We start from the raw sequence: 25,735 nt of genomic DNA, 5'->3' as shown, positions 1-25,735 counted from the left end.
ATAGGGCCTATATGAATACTATGAGGGTGCATATATGTACTATATCAATACCGTGGGCGCAACAATACATTTTGTTGTTATAGGGCCAATGAAGCCTACAGTCAACTATTTTTGCTTTATAAAGACGCTTTATTTGAAAAGATCGCACTGCGTTTATGGTAGGCGAGAAATGAAGCTAAAAAAGAGCCGTACATTAACGAAGATGCATAAATGTAGGCATGAAAATATTCTTATCCCTGGCATTTGGTGGGGGGGGATATGGTGCATTACATCCCCTCCACCCATTTTCATGGGGGGATATATCCCCCTCCACCCAGGATCGCCGCCCATGGCCATATGTGATCCATTTTTCGACCTTAATAATAAGCAACATTTCCAGTAAATATGGACACAAAATGCACAATTTAGTATGGCTGGCATGTCATTTAGTGTTTATAGTGATAATACAAACACAATTACCATCTATGTTTCTAAAACTATTATGCCGCCGAACTTCGCCAGAACCTTTTTTTGGCAAACAAAAAATAAAGCATACGGGAGGGGGGGGGGGGGTTGAGCGATCACCGACATCTCACATATAAAGGTCGTCATCAATTTTTTTTTTTTTTTTTTTTTTTTTTTTTTTTTTTTGGTGACGGCCAATAGGGGGGGCGCGCCTGTTGCGCCCCCCCTGGATACGCCCCTGCATCTCTTATATTTCCTTTATTTTATACTGTAGAAATAGTCAACGTTTTACCTTCCAGATAAGTCGTGGCGTCCTGCAACTTGCGAATCCACTTCCGGTTTCAGCCTTTCGACGAAATGTATCTTCTTTTCCGATTTCTAATCTTTGATTTGACAGTAACATAAAGGCTCCAGCGAGGTGGTTTTCCGGAAGTTTAGGACAAGAATTATCGTGAAAGATCGTGTGAATGAAGAGACTTTGTTGATAAGCCACTAGCCAAGTCATTTTCACTGTTACACATTTGATTGAGGTTGTTAGTTCTTAAAAAATTGCTCCAATTTATTAGGGAAAGTGTTTAGTAGTAGCCTACGCTCGGCTATGCCATATTAGACTTACGTTGAACTCGTTAGCCTATCAGTATATGTCAAGGCTAACACTATTAAAATGTTATCATAAGTCGTTATGCCTAGGCTAGACCTCTGAGTCTGAAGAAAGCATTAGTCCAACTGACTGCTACTATGTTAGTGTTACACTCACTGAGGCTAGATATATTCGAAACTTGAGGCATTGTTATTGAAAGTTACCTTAGGTTATTGAAAGTTACCTGAGGTGTTGCATATCCATTAATGTTTTAAATATAAATATGCTTCATTAATTTTATCAATAGATTATGTAGCCTGATTCTTTTGTCTTACTTTTTACAAAATATTCACTTTTTATAGGCTTAGACAAGACCTATTAGTATTACTTTTTTATTAGCCTAACGGCAGAAGGAACATTCACTTACAGTTAGTGTTCAACCGATTATGCATAACAGAAAATACCGATTACTCATTATTCTTTTCATAATCGTTCCAATTCCGATTATTTGAAAATGAGAAAATATCCCTTATATACGAAATCGGCAATAAAGTTTGACAAGAAGCAATTATTGTTGTGATTTTCCCCTGTTTCCATTTGCTTCGTTGTTAAACAAGGCTCTAAGGTATCATTTTGTATGTACCAAACTACCTCTGGAGTTTCTTGGAAAGAAAAAAAAGTTTTTTTTTTTTTTTAAATTTCCAAAATACGGAAATATAACATCCTACCTAGTCAGCACTGTGCTAAGCGAATGGCCTAACCACCTCGACGTGAATGTCACCTGTTAATGGCTTGAAATGGGCTAAGAATAGTTACTCAAAATATCCATCTCAAAAAGTATCTCAGACAAACCATCCATCTTCAATCTTTACCAAAGTGTAAATTTAAATGACATATTGCCTTCATTCCGACATTATTTTGTACTTATTTTCAGTATTATACCGTATATGAACAAATAGAAATGTTACGAACTTGAAGTTAAACATACATATTCGTTACCTATTTAACTCCATTCAGGTTCAATTAGAAAATGTAAGCTTAGGCCAATCAAACTGAAAAGCAAATTGCACCATCGTAACTTGTTTAAAATTACTCTAAAATGTAATACCAGATTGATGTAAAGAAATAATAACAACTAGAAACTACTCCAATATAATATAAAACATTCCCTCTATACTGTAAGACATATCACTTACAGTACCTTCCAAACAAATGCCGATTTCCAGCAAATTGAAAGTTGTAAAGTAAGCTACGCATTTTTTTTTTTTTTTGCAAACCGATGGTTAGGCTACATTTCCCATTGACTTAGTGTGGTTGTTAGGCTAACATGTGGTCGAAGATTGCAGTTTCCGTGGATATTTTTATTTTTTATTTGCGACACAACTAGAGCGAATAAACAGATGGCAAGGTTAGATTTCCATGCAGTTGACTTAGTTTGAAGTAAGGCTACCATGTGGTCGGAGATTTGTGAGGATTTTAGGTTATTTTCGCTGGTACTGAAATTGCTTCGTGCAGGCCGTAATTTGCCACGGGAAGTTCCCGGTGATTGTGCGCGACCTTCCCGCACTGCTTTAAATTTGATGCGGGATGTGAAAACTGTTTGCGCGATTTGCGCTGCAACTGCAATTCCTAGCTTTAGAAAGCAAACGCATGTCACAATTAATTTTACACAGACACCTGATATAACGAGGGCGATTTTCTTGTATATCTTTTTCGCACTCGTAATTGTGCATTAGGAGGGCTTTTTAGCACTTGCGAGGGCGAATCGCCCATCGCCCCCGCTTATTTCCGACCTTGTCAAGCACATTCGTTACTTCGCGAAATTGGTATTGCTGCTATGCTTACTGTGCCAAGAAATTTGAAGTCACTAACCACGAGGGAAGCAAAATCGGCGACCCTGGCAGCGTAAATTGATGAAAGTAATAGTATACACTGTGAAAGACGTATAGAGGTTGTCTTATTTTAATATTTCGTAGTAAACGAACAAACCTAATACATCAGTTGATATTTTCAACTTCCATATGTTTTTGAATAATGATATTTTCACCTTCCATATGTTTTTGAATAATCGGTATGACATAACTGGTATTCCACGTAATTTTTACCGATTCCGATTATGTTCCGATTATGCAATATTCGTACCGCTTCCGATTCTGATTAGGTTAATCGTTTGAACACTATTTACAGTTGCACAACTCAGTAACAGTAGCCATATGGATTGTTAAGTATGCATGAAGTAACACAGAAACCGTAGTATAAGTATAACTGTCTCCAATCTTTCAAATCTTTAAAGCAGCTTACTTCATTCATTTAATGGTTTTACCAAATATTACATTCAAAATTTAAGTTGATGCAAGTAAGATACATTCCTTAGTCCTACATGTTTTAAGCCAATGGAGGTTTCCAGAGTGTCACTAACAAATTAAAGGTGTAAATTGTTGATGGCGTAAACACCATTCGCCCTCGGAAAACCTTGTTACGCTATATAAACATGTCAGTTGAGTTTTGTGTTGCATCTGAGGAACTAACCTAATGGTCTGTGTATTAGAAAATATATAGTCCAGTCACATTAATTGATAAACCACAACTGTTTATAGGGTCATCTCTCAAAAATTAAGAGTGTTATAAAAGTCCAACCTGGACTGAAAATGGTGGTTTTTAACGGCTTATTGACATGTTAAAATTAATATTTTTTTGCGGCTTTAAGTCATCATTTAAGAAATTCCTGTAAACTTTAAAGCTGTGTCGGTTTAGGAGATGAAGTACATTAAGCGTCTATCGCATTATTTTATAACTTTATGGTGTATTAATATTACTGATAAATATGTTTACTCCCCAGCTTCATGATGTCTGGCTACCACAGAAGCAGAGAACGTGGTGGTGGTGATGAAGACAGACAGAAGAGAGTCTATGTTGGAAACTTACCTCCAGATATTCGTGAGAAAGACCTTACAGACTTATTTTACAGCTACGGAAACATCTCCCACATCGAACTAAAGAGAAATCAACACAGTGCTGGAACCCCATTCGCTTTTGTGGAATTTGAAAACAAAAGGTAAGTTGTCACCATTTTTTTCAACGTAATAACTGTATTTTTTTTTTAAATAATAATAATAATCAGCAGTTATATTTTCTTGGCTTAAGCGACCACAACTGTGGGAGAAACCCGAAAGGGCTTATGGATTACAACTTACACCTGGGTGGCTTCCAATTCAACATTTTAACTCAAATTTGGAATCTTTTCAATTTAGAAAGTCATTTCAGATGGGAAACTGTAGATTGTTCTTGGATGAAAAACCCACCTAACTATGACCCGGGCCAGGTATCGAACCCGGAACCTCCTGATCGCTAAGCCTCATTGCTTCAAATGCCAACGCATTTATCCAATTGGCCACAGCACTGGTTTATTTCAGATTTGTCCAGTGTCCACATGTTAGCTAACAATTTCATCCTCTGAGTTCTTTGCTCTTTAAGTTTATCGTCAGAAAGTTTTTTTTGTTGATATTCTTAATTGATCTTTGTATTTCTTTCCTTCCAGGGATGCTGAAGATGCAAAGTTTGGTCGGAATGGGTTCGACTACGATGGGTACAACTTGCGAGTAGAATCTCCCAAGGGCTCCGCGAGAGGCGGATATCACGATAGAGGAGGAGGAGGAAGAAGTAGCTTTGGGGGCGGTGAAGGCAGAGGCGGAGGTGGAGGAGGAGGTGGAGGAAGACCAAAAGGACCCCCTCCAAGGAGGTCTGACTACAGATGTCTCGTGACAGGTAACTTCAGAACTATGAGAGTATCTCATAGTTAGAAATATATACCTTGTAAACTGAATTCTCAGGTCAAGTTGTATGTTTTGTTTCCATAGCAGCAAGCTGGAAATAGGGTTGACCCACCCCAGCCCTGTCCACTTACCCCATGCCACTTTCCTCCCACCCACTCTCTTTGGCCCATACAACTCCCCAAAACATCTAAGAAAAAATTAATTTCATTTGAGAGATATCACAGATTTAATGTTATGTGTAAAAGTAAGTTGGCCTGACGTTTCGATCCTAGCAGGATCTTCTTCAAAGGCTAAATGACAAGTAACAGTAAACAGAAGGGACAAAAACAAGCACAGGCAGGTTAATGAGCATGGTGAACACAAAGAGATGGATGTAAGGGGATTAGTAGACAAGGGATGGAGAGAAGAATGAAAGAAACCAACAGAGGAAGAGGAGAGGTAGGAGATAAACAGTGGAGGGACAAAGAGAGGATTAAGGGAAGGGGTAGGGAATAAACTGGAGAAGGACAAAGACAGAAAGGTGTGGAGAAAAAAGGGTGGAAGAGAGCTATTAGAAGAGGAGTGATGGGGGGGGGGGGAACAAGGGAAGAAGGGGGGACAGAAGAAAAGTTAGTCATGTCCTTCCTGAATGTTGAGCCCATGAGGTTGAATGGTGCAAAGAAGATTTAATGTTAGTTCACTTACCAAGGCGTAGGACTTGATCAAGTCTAAATTTGACATCATCAAGCCACATGTGCTTCCATTTGTTTTGTTGTTGTTGTTGTTTTCATGAATGGTTTTAGTAATGAAGATGGCTTGTGCAATTCATGAAAGTAAAACATTGAACCTCTTAAGATGACTTTATGATAGCATTGGTTTCAGTGTCAACAGTGTTAACATTCAACCTTTAAAATATTAAAAGAAACGCAAAGAGAAAAGTACAACATCTCAGATCCACTTGGCATTATGACATCACAGACTCAGAAAATGACAATTCTCAGCATAAACTATTAAGGAAGGACATAGATCTCCTAAATGGAACACAATTTTCTCTCAGCCGTTTGAGGGGGGGGGGGGGGAGTTGTTCTTCATAAAGATCAATGTCATGTAAGCCAAACTTGACGGTTGGGTTTGTGTACCCCCTTTCTACTTCCTTAACTCTGAAATGAAATTTGCGAGGAGTAGAGGAATATGAGTTTTGCATCAAAGAGCATTTGGGATTGTTTAGATCATTGTAGAATATTTAGCAAAAATTAGCCAAATAATAGCTTTCATGGCACTTGCCATATCTAAGGAATGACAGTCATTTAACTGTTTGATTTGTAAAGAGCCATCGATTTTCCCTCTGATCATCAGGTTTGCCACCGACTGGTAGCTGGCAGGATCTGAAGGACCACATGAGGGAAGCCGGCGATGTCTGCTACACTGATGTGTACAACGACGGCACAGGAGTGGTGGAGTTTGTGAGAATGCAGGATATGGAATATGCAATCAGAAATCTGGATCACTCACAGTTCAAATCTCATCAGGTAAAAAACCCCACTTGAAAGTGACGGAATGACATTGGCTTCTCGTTAAGATGAATATTAGGGCCACAAAATCATTTTCTCTGTCATTGGCGCCATTACAATATGACGCACCATGGTATATATACCAAAAAAATCCTTCAACTAAGCGTGACAATCTCTCCCCCCCCCCCCTGCCGTTCATGGCTAGTGGAACTCACTTCCGGTTCACTTAATATCATTGGAGTCTCTCTATTTTCCTAGTGATATTAATTGGTGAGTTAAACTTGACACTGGTAATGCTAATTAAGTGGCCCCTGTCAGGTTGGATTCTGTGCTATATAAGACTAATTATTACTATCGTTATTATTTTATTATGATTATGTAAATCTCAATTTATGTGGTACCGTACTGATCTGAAGCAGACACACTCGACACCACCTGTTACTTTAGTTCACTAAACGCACACCAGGAGTTATGAAAGAAGAGAAAAATTGCTGTGGTGTTTGCCGCCAATAAGGAGAAATTAAAACAATACAAAAGATAGCTTTGAAATAGAGCAGAATTGTCCGTATTTGGTCAAAAAAAGTATGAATAAATCTGTTGGTGAAGCCAAATGGTTTGAGTCGTAAAGGTGGTTGTCGTAGTTAGATTTAAAGGAAACACAAACCCAACAAATTATCTTTAATGTGTATAACAAACATCTTTGTGAAGGTCAACTCCATCAAACAGCTCAAGAAATATCTTGTTCCATTTTGGGGAGATGTATCCTATTTGTCCGAAAGTCGTTCCTTGGAAGCTCTCTTTTTGTGAGGTCTGTGATGTCATAGTGTCGTCATAAGGATCTGAATCCTTTTATTTCCTCTTTTTTGTTCTAACTTTTTAATATTTTCAAGCTAGAATGTCAACAGAACATTGACAGTTGAAACTTCAACCAAATGCTATCATCAGGTCCATATGCTAGGTTCAATGTTTTTGCAGAGCCCATCTAATACAGATAATAACCCATTTGTATTCAATCAATCTTCGTCTTCAGGGAGAGGTTAGACGAATAGTGGTCAGAGAGGACAGAGTCTCACAGGAGAGGAGCCGTTCCAGAAGCTTCTCACCCAGAAGACGTCGAGGGGGTTATTCTCCCCCGCCATATAAAAGGTCGAGGAGCCATTCCCGGAACAGGAATCGTTCTGACTCTCGATCCAGCTCCAGAGACTGAATTCGATCCAGGGGATCAAAAAATCAGACAGATGTATTAACTCTTCCCAATGGATCCAAATGGCAAATCCCAATCGACTGAAATCCAGATGGAAACTCTGGTGTGTACAAAAAATGTGAACGTTTCTCTTCTTTTACTCAGTTTAGTTTTCTTGAACAGTGCAGGCTGTAGATGTTTAGATCTGTGTTTATTCGCAAAAATATAAAGCAAATGGTAGTTTCATTCCATATGTAAAAAGAAATTAATAGTCAATATTGCCAGAGAATTGACAGAAAAAGCTTCCTTTTCTTTTGTTCCAACAATAATGTATAGATCGTTTCAAGCTCCGATTGCTTCAAAACGTTTTTAGCAAGATTTGAAGTTTCTGACCTATAAAAACACAGGGACTGTTTATGAGAGCCAAAATACCGACAAATGATCAATGTACTGGTTAATTTGAAAGTTTGGTTATTAGATATAACCTTCTTGTCTTCCGGTTGATAATGTCTTTGAGATGATAAAGAAAGGGTATGATAGACCATGTGTAATGTCTTCTTTTCTATAGGTAGTTGGATTAACATGAATCAGTCATGTTTTGGATATAGCGTAAAATTTTTTTTTATACCCAGTGAACTAAAGTTTACCAAGTGTGGAATTGTTATTCGAAAATTTGTAACCGCCTCCCCTACAAATATAAAAGAAAGAAAGGAAGCAAAACGTTATCTTCAAAAAGAGAATTTTGTTGCTGGAAAGTCCATGGTGGTACTTAGGGGTTCTTAGTAGCCCATCATAAAAATGTTTGTGGTTCGTAAAAAAAAGCACAGTTTTTTTTATATAGTTCAATGGAGATAGGAAATTCTATGCAGCGGAAGGTATTGTTTCGAACAGTCTGTTTTTTCTTTTTGTTCAAGGTGTGTTTTTATAATCCTATAACAATTGAAGTCTCACCGTATTACAAGCTGTTCAGGCTCTACTACATGCATGTGTGGTTATCGTAAAGTAACAGCCTTCCGGGGCAAATATTATGGTTATTAACATGAGAAAGCTCATTAACAGAGAAATCTCATTCATAGGTTGTTGCTTGAATTCTTTTTCCATTAAAAAGTTTTTTCTTTTTAGAAATGGTATAAACCAAATACAAATAACAGACGAAGACATGTATTATATTCATGTACTTCTCTGCCAGAGTTTTGGTCCATTCATAGAGTTCGAGGGAATGAAACCATAACATTAATCGGGACGCATGCACGGGCAAATGTATCGATCGATAGCATTTGCTGGTGCACGCACCTGAATAATATTTTGAACTAACCATGTGTTGATAAACATTGGACAACATCGTTATTGTTTGAAGTTTTGTTTTGTTTAAACCTGCCGCGAATGTTTTTAGTGAATAAGATTTTTTTTTTCTTTTCTTTTGGCACATCTTTAATTCTTTTCTACAAATATGATTTCAGTCTCCAATCATAGGTTTGTGAATCTTCAAATTACAATTTGTACAGTTTTACTTCCTGACATGGTTAAGTCCATCTTCATCATTTCATTTATTTCTTTCGGTTCTTCTGGGATTACTTCCACTTTCAGTAGTTTGTATATACATAATTTCATCATTGTTTGTGCACCTGTGCAGTGAATTTCTATACATGTATCTTGTAAGTGTACCAAGCTGTCTGTGAATGCTGTCACAAGTATGTTATAGTTTCACAGACAGTTTCTAGGTTTGCATGCCACTTGGGTCCATGTTGGCCATTTTGGGGTCTATCATGCCTTTTTGGAATGACTCATTAACCCACGTTGGTATTCATGGTGACGTCAGGAAGTGACGTCATCAACTAAAAATAGAATTATTGACGAATTTTAACCATTTGTAAAAATTGAAAATTTTGTAACTTGCCTAATTAAATGCATGCATGAGCCAGAGCTGATATTTAGTTGTCTGGTCATCTCAAAATCTTGTCTCACAAGATTTATGCTTAACTGTTTAGATAATATAGAATGGACAATGACAGCATATTATTAAGTCTATGGAAAATTTAAACCACCAAACAAAGTGAGATTTGACCAACCTTATATAGTCTGAGGTACGCTCTCGACTGAATCATCCTCGGTTGGGTTTTAATTTTCATGATTTAATTATTTTCATATGATGCTAACTTGCTAATTCTTCCATCGTTATTTGGTATTCTGTTTTCAGTTCAGATTGCTTTTGGCCTGGGAGGTGTTTTTTTTGGGGGGGGGGGGGGTTGGAAGTTGCTTGTAGATGACTCATTGAGAGAATTATGAAGTAAGTTGTAATCCAGTTAATTAGTTGCTCCTGTACACAGCTTTCTGTAACATCCCATGTAGAAATAAATGTGTTCCATGTTTACCTGCTTAACTAATTTCTTTTATTTATTACAGATATCAATGATTTGTTTGGATTCCATGTAATGGATTCGTTAGTGATCCAAATCGGATCCATGACTTGCTTTTAAGACCGGAATAATGTGAGAAGGGAAAAAGTTGTAGGATTTTTGTCTCACAAAGTGGAATCGGATTTAGGAAATCCGGATCTTGGAAAAAAGGAATTGTGAATCAGTTGGATGATGATTGTAAAATCCGTTAAAAATATTGGATCCAACTTGTTTTCTCACATCACTCTTTTGTTAATCCGAGCTCAATGGATCAGTAACAGGAAGCTATTGAGGAGGATTTCTTAAAACAATAGCAAACCTTTGATGGGATCCAAGCTCTATGGATTAAGAGGGATTGAATGCAAGCACTGTGGATTAGGAAAGGAAAGGGGGATTTTAAGGAGGATCTCTCACATCAAAATGCATAGGATCTGGATCCAGGGATCAGAGTCAAAATTTGGATGGATGAAATCTTTTGATCCATCTGGTTGGATCCAAGGTTCTGTGGATAGGAAAGGGGGATTTTTAAGGAGGATTTTTTTTTCATCAAATACACAGGTTCTGAATATCTGGATACAAGGAATTTGAGGCAAATTTCTGCGGATCTCATATCTTTGATTCTATCTCATTGGATCTGAGGTGTATGGATTAGGAAAGGGGTATTTTAGGGTGGATTTCTGGCATCAAATTAATAAGATTTGGATAAACAACGAATCAAAAGCATAGGCTCTGCCTTTTTGGAAACAAGGAAACTGAGGCAAATTTCAATGGACCACATATCTTTGCATCAATCTTGGTGTATGGATTAGGAAAGTGGGATTTTAAGGTGTATACCTAAAGTCAAAATCATAGGAACGGATACAGGAGTCAATAAGCATAGGCTCAGAATATCTGGATACAAGGAATTTGAGTCTAAATTTGGATGGATCACATCTTTGGATTCTATGAATGCTTCGGATTAGGAAAGGGGATTTAAAGGAGGATTTCTTACATCAAAAGCATAGGATCTGCATTTATGGGAGCTGAGTCAAAATTTGGATGGGTCACATCTCGTTGGATCCAATTTCTATGGATTAGGAAAGGGGGATTTTTAAGGAGGATTTCTTACATCAAAAGCATGGGATCTGCATTTATGGGAGCTGAGTCAAAATTTGGATGGGTCACATCTCGTTGGATCCAATTTCTATGGATTAGGAAAGGGGGATTTTTAAGAAGGATTTCTTACATCAAAAGCATGGGATCTGCATTTATGGGAGCTGAGTCAAAATTTGGATGGGTCACATCTTTGATCCATCTTGTTGGATCCAAGTTCTATGGATTAGGAAGGGGGATTTTTAGGGAAATTTTCCCCATCTAAAGCAATAGGATCTGCATTTCAGGGATGTGAGTCAAATTTGGATGGATCACGTCTTTGGATCTACACTATCTTATTCTGAGGTGTATGGATTAGGAAAGGGGGATTTCAAGGTGAAACATCACAGAATCATAGGATCTGGATACAGGAAATGAAAGCATCGGCTCTGAATATCTGGATGTACGGAATTTGGATCCAAAGTCTTTGGATTAGGAAAGGAAGATTTAAAGGAGGATTTCGACATAAAAAACATAGGATTTGCATTTCTGCTTACAAGGAATTTGAGGTTTAATTTGGACGGATCACATCTTTGGATCGACCTCATTGGATCTGAGCCTATGGATTAGGAATGGGGAATTTTATGGAGGATTTCTTTCATCAAAAGCATGGGATCTGAGTCAAAATTTTGGATGGATCACATATTTGGATCAGTCTCATCTGATTCAAGATCTATGGAATGGGAAAGGGGAATTTTATGCAGGATTTCTGACATCAAAAGCGTACGATCCTCATTTCTGGTTACAAGAAGTTTGAGGCAAACTTTGATGGATCTCATCTTTGGATCAATCTCAATTAATCCAAGGTCTGTGGATTGGGAAAGGGGGATTATATGGAGGATTTCAGGATTTAGAAACATAGGATCTGTAATTCTGGTTACAAGAAATTTGAGGCAAAATTTGATGGATAATCTCCTTTTTTGGATCATCTCAATTGATCCATGGTCAATGGATTGGAAAATTATGAATTAATGGTGGATACCATTTGTCTAAAGCAAAGCATTTATATATATATTGGGAAAGGGGGATTTTATTGAGGATTTCAGATTTCAGAGGATTTCAGGATTTAGAAGCATAGGATCTGTATTTCTGGTTACAAGAAATTTGAGGCAAAAATTGATGGATATTCTCCTTTCTTGGATCATCTCAATTGATCCATGGTCAATGGATTGGAAAATTATGAATTAAAGGTGGATACCATTTGTCTAAAGCAAAGGATTTATATTTCTAGATACAGTTTGGGACAACGTGGTACACTGAATGCTGGTTGTGTGGATCAGTGACAGGGAATTCTAACCACTGTAGGACTTCTTAACTTTGAAAACATATATAGATCTACAATTTAGATCAATAACATTTGCTAAGTCCAAATTTTGAGCAAGGATATTTTTAGGTTTAATGTGTTATGTTGCCAGTCACAGGGGAATAAAAATGGAATGGATATTTTTGATGATGCAGAAGTTTTCCATTAAGTAGATTGAATAATTAACAAATGGTTGATACACTAAGACACTTAAATCTTTAAGACAAGTGATGGTTTGCATAAACTAAACAATTGCCATATTGTAGCAATATATGCAAGACGTAATTGAATGACTTTTGATTTTCAAGAGATATTAAAACAAGTACTGAGACTGTTATTATTGTACACAAGGTTAAGCAATACCCTGTTGTGTAACAACAAACTTTCAATTCTTAAAAGCCTGTCAAAATGCACTTAAAGATTTCATTTGCACTGGATTTACCTGATTGTTTTTGTGTATCAAAGGTGGTGAGAGGATGGAGGGGGAGAGAGAGTCATATGCCAATGTGACATCTGATTAAACTGCCCATCTTATGCTGTCATATTTGAAATGTCCAGAGCATAACCTCTGCTGAACCCACATGACATGAATCCTCCACCAGAAACAATAGGTTTCTTGTACTCATTATAGAGAAGCCATAGCCATATATACCAGCTACTGCAGTTTTCTATCCGGTTGTACTTACATAGTGTTCAGGTTTTGACATCTGGTGACCTTAAATGAACTCTAACCTACATCAAATTGTGTACAAACTATACAATATATATACAAGGCTGTCCTACCATGCATATATGAGCTCCTCTGATGTTCTGGTTCTGGAGAGCACTTCTGATATACTCACATTTCCCCCTCTGCTGATCCCAAATGACCTTTGGCCTCCACTGCAAACAATATGGTTCACAGTACTAACTACAAGATATCCACATGCCAAATATAAGAACTGCACAGGAAACCTTGAGATATCATGTTTACAAACTTTTCACTTTTCCCCTGTGTTGACCTTAAATGACCTTGACATCCATGAAACAACTGCAGATCGTGTACTCACCAACAGCAAGCTACCAAGTTTGGTGTTCCTGAAACTTTTACTTCTTGAGATATTGTGTGAACAATGTTTTCAGACTTTGACCTCAAAATGACCTTTTACCAATACCAACAACTATCCAAAACCAACTCTACCAAAGGGGATTCCAAATACCAAACTTGAAATGTACCCCAGTCCCCAGTTATCCTTCAGAAGTTGCATTTATGACCAAGTGTCACATACACAGTACACACACACGCCATCACCATCGCATTGGTGCCTTCGGCAAGGAATCATAAGGTGGACTTTAGGTAGTTCTAAAGTAGACAATAAATGGTCTTATGGAATGTCAATGTCTTGGTGCCACAGATAAATGCATCCTAAAATTTGATGAATTTGTGACAATTTATTTGCTTATTATAATTAAGGGCTGTACCGGTGACTTTTAAATTATGTCATTTCATCAATATTCCACTTGTGAGAATATTCACAGTAGAAGTTTCTCTGTAGAATTTGCACCCTAAATTTTGATCAATTACTGATTATTAATTTGACTATATTAGGGCTATACTGGTGACCCTTAAATAATATAGTCATTTCATCGATATTCCACCTGAGAGGATATCTAGTGCTAGACGTTTGTAGAATTTGTGAAGCTTAACCTGGTCCAAAAGTGTGTGTTAAATATCATGAGCCCAACAGTATGCCTGAAGGTTAATGACTGATTTTAGCCCTCAATTGTATTTATGCAAAATAGGTTAATTGCATCTGCTATAAGATGTGGGAGGTCAAACTTCAGTGTCTGTCGTTGGTGTTCTTAAGACTTGAAGGAAAATCTGCTGAGACATGAATACACCTCGCATTGTTAAAGGATGTAAATATATGTTAATTATGGTCTCAGAAGTTACCTTTCAAACTTGACAGAAAGTCCCATCAATTGAAAGAAAATGAAGCACGATTAGTGGTAGGTCTACAGATCGAACTTCAGTAATCTCTCTTAGTGTACGGTATGTCACCATGAAGGCTGTTAGGATGGCGTGTCGGCCGTCTTAAAGGGTGTGAAGACTCGCGAAAAAAGAAACGTCTAATGCCGGTAATTTGACCTAGTTTCAAAGAGGTGTAACAGAAGTGTTAAACACCACCTTCGATCCCAGAAAATACACACACAGCTTGCTACCGTCGGTAATTAGACACTAGTGTACAGTCAGTACATAGAGTTGCAGTCAATATAACCACAGCATAGTATACAAATGATACAACGATGGACATATATGGATGTGTGCCGGATGTGCCATATATGGATGTTAAATGGATGTGTGCCGAGAGATTGGCTACGGTCAGCTTGCGAGTCTATAAGCCTCCATGGCTTCTTTCGCGAGTTCCTGCTTGCGGGAAGATCACTATACATACATACATACATATAAGGTCCAGCTAAAGATAACAGTTAAGGTACCACGTTTCATTACTGTCTGCATTTTGTAGCGACACGAACGAAACGTCACTTGCAAGCAACAAAGTTTTTCAGATGGCCGCATGCGGTTTGGGGCGAGTCTTCAATGCCTTTAAAACCATCCTGTTGTACCCAGATGGGAATCTGAATGTTTATGCCAATTATCAAGATGACCTTGGACTTTCTGTTTTCTACAGCTTTTAAGAATATTACCATAATAAATGTAAATGGATTAAAGGCTAATGTCAGCATGTTTGTATAAATAAATGGTAATAACTTGAGCCTCAAAATTTAAGTATTCTTTCAGCTCCAAACTTCAGTTTTTTTTTTATTAGTTCTCGCCCTGAAAAATTTGCTCAAACATTAATTCTTTGACTATCTCTTTAAAGGGAGGACGTCAGTTTTGCCCCTCAAATATGCTAGAAAGTCCAATAATGGTCACCCTCAAACCCAACAACTTTCTTTTCCTAAATCAAATAGATTTTTGTCCCTGATGTTTTTGCCCCTTCTCAGTCCTTTAAGGGCATTGAAGAATCACCCCAAACTGCGTGCCGCGCTCTGAAAAAGTTAACTTTCCGTTGCTTGCAAGTGAAGTTTTCTGCTTGTCGCTACAAAATGCAGACAGTAATGAAACGTGATACCTTGTTATCTTTAGCTGGATCTGAGATGTCCATCGCTGTATCGTTTGTACACTGTGCTGTGGGTATTGACCGCAGCTGTATGTACTGACTATACTGTACACTAGTGTCTATAATTACCGACATTAACCAGCTGTGTGTGTATTTTATGGGACCGATGGTGGTGTCTAACACTTCTGTTACACATCAATCGAAACTAGGTAAGATTACCGGCCTTAGACGTTTCATTTGGCGCTAGTCTTCACACCCTTTAATACTGAATTTGGAAGAGTCTAGTAATAGGAGAGAACTTTTGAAAACTTTTAGTTTTAGCACCCACAAAATTTGAGACCAATAACTGACAATCTTGAATGAAATGCACAGTAATAAATTGTACACATTGGTGACCATTTAATAACTTTTGTCTTCCTAACATATTTTTGAGCATTACTGGTATTTGATGCAAATACCATGGAACTCTGTATAGCCTGCTGTAGTTTTGTATTGAAGGATAAAAAGGCTCAGGACCTAATTAAAATTTGCCTGCTTCAGTTTTCTCCACATTTCATGTAAAATTGTACCTATAAAAACTGTACCTTATAGATGTGTATCAATGGCCGAACTTGAAATTCATCAACAGGACCCTATAAATTGACAGATATGACTCTGAAATTAACAAACTGACCATTTTCTTTCCAATTTGTGTGTAAAAACCAAGGAAAAGGTGGTGGGGAAGAAAAGGGGGAGGGAAGAGCATTCAACTTGTTGAATTGTTTGAATTGAATCTTCATAATTAACAAAGTCTTTGCAGAAAATGAGATAAAAAGAGAATATTTAATTTGAAGCTCTCAAAGCCTTTATTTTTTGGGAATTTTATTTCAGACAATAATAAACAGCGTAGATCATATGCACAGGAAAGGACAGCACACGGAATTAACTATCACACAACACATTTTACACGATGGAAAAAACACTTTATACAACGGTACAAACTCAATTTACAAATCGTTGAAACTGATACAAAATAACCAGTCGTAATATTAAAAAAAAAAAAAAAGTGCCACAAATGGCAAAAATTTGTCCCCATAAGAAAGAACCTTCGTTTTCAACGTGGAATTTGCTAAAACATCCTTTAATTTCCAATCATTCAGGTTTGATTTTACGTGTTTAGTATTTCCTCAAAGATCACCACTTCAAATTAAATGTCTTCCAAAGATAATCATTTGTATAAACTTCCAGTTTTCTGTTGAAATACCTGTTTTGAATGACATAATTTTCGAGTTGTAATAAAACTTTTAATCCATGTCAAAAAATGGGGTGTGACAAATATATGTGGAGATAACTTTGGGTTAAACTAAATCTTTTATACCATGTCGAAAATGGAGCATAACAGATGTCCTTTGAAATGAAGGATGAGTTGAAACAAATACCTGCAAATAAATTAATAAAATCAACAATAGTTTGGTTTGAGAGTACTTGAGATCATCGGTTTTAGCTGAAAATATAAAGCGTATGAATATCAGTATAACATGACCGCAATCCTGAGCACATATTTAAAAACAAAAATCAACAAAAAAGACAAAAACAATTAAATATGAGACACCATCATGCCTAGTATGAACCTAGCTATTTCCCTAGCACAAACAACTTGACCTAAAAATCCTATACTTCTCCCTTTTTACAGTAAACTATCATCTTACATTGCACTCTATCATAGCAAGATCCAGAACATGTGACATGCAAAACTCTATCAATGCTCCAATCAAATGCCATTATCATGTTTTTCTAGCACATACCCTAGCCAACGGGTCTCATACCTCTTTGGTCACCCCTGAAGGGGCCTGTCAATTCCCAATGCTAGAAAAAGAAGTATAAAACCACCACCACAGACCCCTAGCCCAATCACCGAAAGTACCCCTGTTAATGGCAGATCCAGTACGACATGGACATCATCGGGTTAAACCATCAAATCATTAATTAAACCATCAAATCGTTAATGTCATTGGCTTTGTTTCTAGAAGTACCTACAACAATAACTTATTATTTCGATAGGCAAAAACTAGCATAACTTGACCATACAAAGTTGGGAGTTTTTCGTCGAGGGAACTGCCGTATTTGAGAAACCGCTCAGGTAACAAAAATAAATAGAAAAAAATGAAAACAAAGTTGTTTTTTTTCTGTGTTTCTCTATGTGATGTATAAAAGGCTAAAGCTTTAATATTGTCCTCTGTGACCACGATAGTTCGATTTTAAAGCGGTCTGTTCTGTTAATAGGTCCATTAAATGTTGTATGGGAGTATAATTATTTCTTTACCCTGCTAATAGCTTCTTGAGTTAAATGTTCTGAGGTATCTTAAAGCTTTTGTTTTATGTGCTTTGTAATAATGTTAAAAAGTTCTTTATTCTGTGTGATGTGAAATTGTTCTTTGTAAAAGTTACATTTAATGTTAAATTCCATTGTCATGTTTTGTGCTATGTTACCAGTTTTAACATTTTCTGTTTAATTATATTCTTTTAAAGTTCTACAATAAAACGTTGAAAGCTCTATTTCATGTTCTGTAAGTAACTGATCTGCTTCGCCTGCATATTCTGTGATGTCGTTACTATTTCTACCTGGATGGTAATCGATGATAAAACTCCTACATTCACCCAGATAAATATCAAGTCTCCTTTGGCCAATATAATACCTACCTGACTATTATAACATAGCTAAGTTTAATAAATGAAACTCTTGTAATACAACAGAAAACTGTTCTAAAAAAAAAAAAAACATAGATGCTCAAATATCAGAGAGAGGCAAGCTGATGCAATTTGTAATACATAACATGTAATATCAACACAGCAGTATTAGGTTAGAGTCAGAATTTTATGATCTGTCGAATGCATTTTCCGACACGAAAGTAACGTTCAGTGTAACAAGGAAGAATCAATCAATGCTTTTATTAACTATTTTCATTCCCCATATCCTCTCCAATCTCCAATTACTAGGTGATTTTGTTTTGGAAACCTTGAAGATTAATTACTGTTGTTTCAAACTTTCCAACTTTAAAAGATTCAGAACACTTCAAATTGCGGAAACAAAGAAGCAAAAACATTTGCCATTGAATTAAAAGTTTAGAAATGGATCGATGCGAGCAGATGTTTATCGATATTTACTGTCATGAATTACTCGTTCAACTTGTTCCTCTCTGTACTCTCGTCAAATCTGGTCACGAAACTTAAAATACCGAAGAAACAAATTAAAATAAATAAATAGTAATATTGGCCCATTACGGTTCATAACCCGACCCACAAATTGACATGCCAGGACCACTTATCTCACCAGTCACCCAAATCCACTTGTTTTTTTTATCAAAGAAAGCAGCTGTCCATGGGATTCTGCCTCAAAAGTCTCAAACTTATGTCAGGGAGGTTCCTACATGCCAGAACGATTTGAAACGACTTGATTCGCGAGCTGAGTTTCTGTTTTGTTTATAAGTGACAGGCAACATTTCCAACAACGGGCATCATGACAATAAAAGTTTACATAGAAACTTGATGCAAGGGGAAGTTAAAATATCCTTTCAAGAATTTTCTCAATTTTTTTTTTTTTTCGTTTGGTTATTTTAGTACACTGATAAGCACTTTACTACAAAAGGCAACAATTTCTCAAGGCTTCCACTGAAAATTCAACAATTTGTCACATGTTCAATATTATTACTTTTTTAGTCGATATGTTAACGTTACGTTCATAAGGATTTTATTTTCGAGCATTATTTCATGTTTCCACACAGAGAAATTCTAAAAGAGTATCAATCTTTAGCCACAAATTTGACATTTTCACGACACACTGACCAATTTTGATTGAATAACAGGACAAATATGGGAACAACTGTGATCTGGATATTCAAGATGCTTTTGATAAGAATTCCTTTATTTCCATTGATTTGATAAGAATTCCATGAATTTGATAACAATTATTTGATATCCATTAATTTGATAAGAATTACTTGATATCCATTAATTTGATAAGAAGTACTTGATTTCCATTAATTGGATAATAATTCCATGATTTTCATTAATTTGATACAATTTTTGCTCATCATTTGTTTGGCATCTTTATTTAAATTGGGAGTTAAAAAGTTCAGTCTTAGCAATACAGAAATACTACTACTTTAATAGCTTTTACAATTAAGATTGCACATTGTAGTAGGATTAACCATGATTAAACCAAAGGCTTTCTTTGGGGTTGATCGTAACTTTTGTAAGAGTTTTACTGGTGGGCAGGGTGTAGTAGCTTAGGGTGTATTCGGTGAAAGTACCGATCCAAGCGGTGACGTCACCCGGTATTGATTGTTATCCTCGAATCCTGAGTCGTGATGAAAGTCGCTCTTCGCTGAAGGGGTGGGTGAAATGGAGTCCCTACCAGAGGGACTCTGCGGGCTGGAGAAACGGTTTCTCTGGAGGGGATCGCCCGTGCCGTACGAGCGGGTCTTAAGCCATGTCATCATGTCGTCCAGTACAGACTTTGTCTGTTCTTTATTCTGTTCCAAGTATCGTTTGTGTTGCACCGGCATGGGAATTTTAGAGGGCGGCCCCATAGCGTCGTCTCTCCTCATGGGGGTCACCACCTTGGTGTCCACTTTCATGTTGGCCGGTACTGGAGTGACCGGTCTCAGACGCGATAACGACTTGGTCGAGGAGTTTGACTTGACGCTGTCGGTGGGAGAGCTTCGTCCGCTCCGGCACCTACGCATTGGCAAGTCACCTGGTTCGGATGAGAATGAATTGTTCCTAGATCTCGGCTTTCGAGGAGTCCTGAAGAAATTCTCTCCCTTAGGAATATCCAGAGAGTCTCTGCGCAGAGAGTTGGACCTGGCGGGAACGTTTCTGTTGTTATTGGAGACGTTCCTCTCCAGTGAGTTGTCTCTGGAATGGTAACCAGTCCTGCCAGAGGAAAAACTTCTCTTGGTCCTTTGGGCGTTGATAATTCTTTTGGACGGCGAGAAACCCTTTGGTTGTTTCACAGTAGCCTTATCCTGAGGCTTGCCCTTGAAACTCTCGACTGAGTCACAGCTGCTGTTACTATCCAGCCTGTGTCTGCCAGAAGAATCGCGACTGATGAACAATGTGATATCCCTGTCCTTAGAATTGAAACTGGTGGCCCTCCGTAGTGGCTTACCTCTCCCTGCTGGGCTCAGACTCCGGTCACGGGAGGCGCCACCCACCGTGAGCCTGCTCCCTGATGAACCCCCTCTCGACTGTCTTGATGGACTCCTGGATAACTTCGGTTTGCCCCCATTTGTTCCTGTGACTCTCTTCAGCAGTTCACTTGGTGGGTTGTCGTACTTGGCGAGCTCGGAGGTTATATTCTTTCCCCTCGTTGGACTGGAAGGGGCGCTCCTAACCCGACTCCGTGCTGACGACCTGAGCTGGGCCTCTCGTCTCTTCTTCTTGAGGAATTCTTCCGTAGCAGTACTCGTGGTGGTCTTGGTCTTTGGAATGGTGAGACGGGATCTCCTCCCCATCTGCGGGGAGCCAGGGGCACTGCGGGTTTGCTTGCTTTCCTGGCAGGAGAGGCGTCTCCTTCGTATAAAGCTGTCCTCGAACTTACTGGAAGTCTCCGAGGAAGGGGTCTGGCTATCGCTGGATATGGAGCCCTCAGTTGGGGACATTCTTCTCAAGCTGTTCCGGGGAGAACCCCTGGGGGGCAGCTGGAGAGTGGTGGGACGATATTTCTCTGGAGTTGACCTGGAAGGCTGGCTTTTGACAGACTCTGTCTCGTCGCTGTCGTTGGCTGAGGTACTGTCCGATTTCAAATTCTTGTTGATATTGTTACCACCCTGATAAGAGGCCCTGTGGAGAAAGCCAAGAGACAGATAGTTATTAAAGATGCAAGAAATCTGACAGGGAGATGAAGAAAGGAAGATGCAAAGTGCGATGGCGTTGGAGTAGACTCGGTGTTGTAATTAGTCTTTAAACTTGATCATCGTAAATGAATGAGTTAGCATTTAAAACAGGACACTTCCCTTCTTCTTTCTTTTCTTTCTTCCTTCTCTTTTTTCGTCTTTTTTAATGATCTCTGACGTCTCATTTCCGAAGGAAATGTCAATATGTTATTATTATAAAGTTGAAACAAGAGAAAAGCCGTCTTAAGGGTAGGACCCACATGACCCTACAAATAATTACTAGATAATTTGCACCCCCTCCCCCTCCCCCTCCTGACATAAAAAATTTGATTCATATAAAAAAAGCTATGGACTGTATGAAGCACAATTTGTCTTAATCAACTACAAACAGGGACACTTGTCAAGTCATGTTGAAACTTAAAATTACTGCTGCATGACAAGAGTTTCACAAAGAGAATTTGACAGAAATAAGAAAAATACATATTTTCCAAAGCATTAAGCATGTGAAGGGTAGACAACATCATCAACAAAATGAATCCTTCATTGGCGGCATCCACCCGAGGAGACATAATTAGTGATTAACATTTTCCGCTATGATATTTCTTTAGCGCTCAGTTTCTGCATCGGTTAGCCAAGGTCATGGTTAAATGAGTATAATTAGAAGGGACCAAGACGAGTGGAAACCATTTGATTCCTGCCAAGGTTAACTAAAGCTGTAAATAAAGGTACAAAGTAGTACCCTACTCCAAAGAAAATTCATTTCTGGTTGACTGAGGGTGAGGGAGAGAGTGAGAGAGAGAGATAGTTACAGCCTTTTTTATGCAACGTAATTGTGGACTTTTCAGATCCGATATTCGACAGCACCTTCCAGACAGTACGGCGCATGATCCAGTTTGGAACGTACATAACAAGACTTGCGACCCAGCAAACCTGGACACAAAGTACATCTTTATAGTGTGGGGGGTGCATTAACATCTGACTGATTATGATCTGATCAAGTAGTAATTCTTTAAATTATTTTTTAAATTTCTTTTAATTTTTTTTTTAATTTTAAGGATTACTGTTTTTGCCTAGAACACTTTGAGAAACAGTTCTGTTTTAGTATGGGTTCAACCAACTTTGATGATAAAGCATTTAAAAGAAGATGAATAATTCACTGAGAGAAGCATCTCGTACCACTCTCTTGTCATGAATGAAAGAAAAAATTTCGTTTGGAGGAATTAAGTACCAGCTACCCACCGCATAGGACAAGTGATTGTATACCGTAGAAGCAACCTTTTATTTTTAAGTAAATGAAAAACAAACCTTCTAGGAGACCTCTCATGATAAGGACTGTCAGACCGTGGTATACTCCTGGACCTTGACAGGCCCCCTTTGTGAGCTGACGACAAAACAAAGAAAAGATTCAGTTTTAATATTAATTAAACGATGACTAACAATCAACAACCCTGAAAAGACAAAAGCCAGCTAGGATTCGGGTTGGAAGGTTTAACTGGGAAGCAACTTTCTGCTTTTCTCTATTTGTTTTATAATTTAGGTGCGTATGCAGTGTTAACTGGCAATACGCCAGCCCATTGCAAGTTAGTAAAATGTATCGGCATCCAATGCCGAGGAGCAGTGCTTCACAGACTTTAAAAGCAAATGTAGAACTTGATTCTAAGTTGCCAAAGGTTTTGTGAATATTTCTGCAGTTTTAGTCAAACAGGTCATTATACACAATTCTTGTGTGCTTCCTTTCGACCCGAAGGTAGTTTTCAGAAAATAAAAGGAATCCTGTGTTCTTGCTTTGTGCTTATATTGTAGGTTCAGAAAGGGCATTGTTTCTGATACATGGTAAAAACAGTTTCAGAATGACTCTGCACTAGAGGTACACCCTCACCACTGAAGTCTAGTGTTCATATATAGTCAGCAAGTAATTTCAAGTTTATCAAAACACCAATCTGTGATGGCTTTGCCCGTCTCTTCTGAAGTGTTCCCCATCCCCCTTCCCTAGCTCCTACCTTCCTCTCACACTACTCAATCGCACACTATAGTGTTAGCTGGAGTGTTAGCTCAGTGGTTAACGCCGGTGCCTTTCAATCATAAGGTCCCCGGTTCGAGTCACTCCCAGATTAATGTATGTCGTCCAGTTACAGAGTTGTTGACAATTAACAATTCATAATCATGGACGTTAAATATGAATGTAAGAGACTGACTTCGGTCAGCTTGCGGCTTTGATAAGCCAATGCGGCTTCTTCGCGAGTTCCTGCTTGCAGGAGGATCTAATATACATACTATACCTGCATATGCTAAGATATGTAACCCCATTACCAGACTGGAAAGTTGGTTTAACTTTTACAGAGAGAAGGAGAGCTATGAGACTAATTTCCTGTTATTATATATAAAAACTAAAAACAGTTCAAGGTATAGTTCCCCATGGTCAATTACTTTTAATTGGTCACACAGTATACAGATCTACTGTAATGAATGGGTCTAACAGATATCATCGTAATGTGGATAAAAGTACAATTACTTTTAAAATCAATCCACAGAAAGTTGTTCATTGTGATAACTGGGTCTGTAAGTTGCCAGACGAGACTCCCATGGGAGAGCGAACCTGCCAGCTGGATTTCCGATCACCGATAAATGGCTTGAACAGGATTAATACATATGGCATGATGAGACTCACTGTATTATGATGAGTCAGTGCTGTATTTTATGAAGCATCCAAGGCTACCAGCTGACATGACAATTGTGTCCTGTGTACGTACAGTATGCTCCAGATAATGTAGTATATATACTCTATGCTTTAGTGTATACTTTTGGAACATATCCTCTATGCTTTGGTATATGCTTTTGGAACATATACTCTATGCTTTGGTGTATGTTAAAAGGAACAAATGGTCTATGCTTTGGTGTATGCTTTGGAACATATGGTCTATGCTTTGGTGTATGTTTTTGGAGCATATACTCTGTGCTTTGGTGTATGCTTTTGGAACATATATGGTCTATGCTTTGGTGTTCATTTTTGGGAACATATACCAACAGACATGACAATTGTGTCCTGGGTACATACAGTGTGCTCCAGATAATGTAGAACATATACTCTATGCTTTGGTGTATGCTTTTGGAACATATGGTCTATGCTTTGGTGTACGCTTTGAGAACATATACCAACGGACATGACAATTTTATGGTGTGAATATATCAGCCTGCAAATAATTTGGAACATACACTCTATGCTTTGGTTTATGCTTTCGGGAAATGGCACATGTGGTAAATCATGTTTTTTGGACAAAGGTAGGACACAGTTAGCATAGCTTGAGGGGTAAGCAAGAAAGACTGCCCTAACAACTAGTTTGTTCTGCCTTGTGTCATTCCATACTCTGTTCACACATACAAACAAAAGAATTACAGGAATTAATTTAGAATTTTTATAGATCCTTCAATTTAAAAGTAAAATGAAATAACTGCCCCAGAAACATTTCATTGTCCTCCTATCTCCTATAACTGTGTCTCCAGGCAACCTCAATCCCTATCTCACCCCTATACCCCACTCCATCCATGTCCCCTTCCCCCCCCCCCCCCCCATCATTCACAGTCAAACACACATACATTCCATTCCCTACCTCACTCAATCAGTGCCATGAAATGCTTAAACTGTCTGTTTAATATTAAGGTAATTATCCCTGGAAGCAATTAGGCAAAACCTGCTGGAAGCTCAATCCACACCAATTTAGTTTTAAACTAAATATGACATTAGTTTGCCAGCAGTGTGACCTGTGATGAAAAAACTCGCCAAAACTCTTTAAATGCCAACGGTTCACTTCAAGATAAGAGTCCGACTAAAATATATTCTTAAGACTTTGTGGAAGTAGACCAACACTCTCTATCCACATACAGTTGCCTGTTATGCTTTCAAATTGTTCATGTTTTTACATACAACGGAGCATTTTAGCTGGCAAGTGCTAAAGTTATGGTGGTAGAATCCCTGTTCCACATCAACCCCTCGGGCAGTTACCACCTCAGCGGCTCATATGTCATATGCAGCCTGTATGCCTGGGCAGACTTGGAAAATGTTGTGATAATTCAAAATGACTTATTGCAGCCCTCTCGACAATCTGCGATGTGAATTTTTTTTTTAATGTAATTTAAAGAGAAACCAGAGGAATTTGATCTCTTGTTGAATCCATAATCAGTTCCATATCGTGCTGTTTCCTTAGAGGCAATTCCATTAGGGGGGATATAGTATCCTCAGTTAATAATCACATTTATAACTTCCACATGTATGACAAGATGAAGGAGAATGCAGACCCCCCTCCTGGTTCAGTCTCCGTCCTGGCAGTATCCTCTTACAATCACATACACTCGAGTGCTTTCATATGCGGATGAGTAAGCCCAAAGCATTCGAATATTCATGACTACCAATTTACTACCAAAAACCACCCACACTGACCTACTTATCTTTCTCTACCC

At 38.1% G+C, this 25,735-nt stretch overlaps 2 protein-coding genes across 3 annotated transcripts in view; one reads left to right on the top strand and one right to left on the bottom strand.

The window, feature by feature from the left end:
* The first annotated feature begins 790 nt into the window (after window positions 1-790).
* Window positions 791-17,937, top strand: LOC139980781 (serine/arginine-rich splicing factor 1-like). Of its 2 annotated transcripts, XR_011797692.1 has the most exons (6): window positions 816-974; window positions 3,864-4,079; window positions 4,563-4,789; window positions 6,133-6,305; window positions 7,318-7,594; window positions 9,874-17,937. XR_011797692.1 is itself a non-coding variant. In XM_071992711.1 (5 exons), exons 2-5 carry the CDS (start codon window positions 3,868-3,870, stop codon window positions 7,492-7,494), a joined length of 789 nt encoding a protein of 262 aa, XP_071848812.1. In that variant the 5' UTR covers window positions 791-974; window positions 3,864-3,867; the 3' UTR covers window positions 7,495-9,841. The 2 variants fall into 2 exon arrangements, 1 of the variants encoding a protein (XP_071848812.1); XM_071992711.1 differs by lacking the exon at window positions 9,874-17,937 and having other exon boundaries at window positions 791-974; window positions 7,318-9,841.
* LOC139980775 (uncharacterized) overlaps window positions 16,226-25,735 on the bottom strand; it is a 71,863-nt gene continuing 62,353 nt past the window's right edge. Inside the window, exons 5-6 of the mRNA XM_071992700.1 lie at window positions 22,586-22,661; window positions 16,226-21,227 (exon numbers count right to left, since the gene is read on the bottom strand). Of these exons, the coding sequence (XP_071848801.1) occupies window positions 19,670-21,227; window positions 22,586-22,661 (1,634 nt within the window). The 3' untranslated portion in view covers window positions 16,226-19,669. The remainder of the gene's footprint in view (window positions 21,228-22,585; window positions 22,662-25,735) is intronic.

Source organism: Apostichopus japonicus, chromosome 15, assembly GCF_037975245.1.
Source record: "Apostichopus japonicus isolate 1M-3 chromosome 15, ASM3797524v1, whole genome shotgun sequence".
In the NCBI taxonomy this organism is placed as follows: Eukaryota; Metazoa; Echinodermata; class Holothuroidea; order Aspidochirotida; family Stichopodidae; genus Apostichopus; species Apostichopus japonicus.
This window is presented reverse-complemented; position numbering and strand designations above follow the sequence as displayed.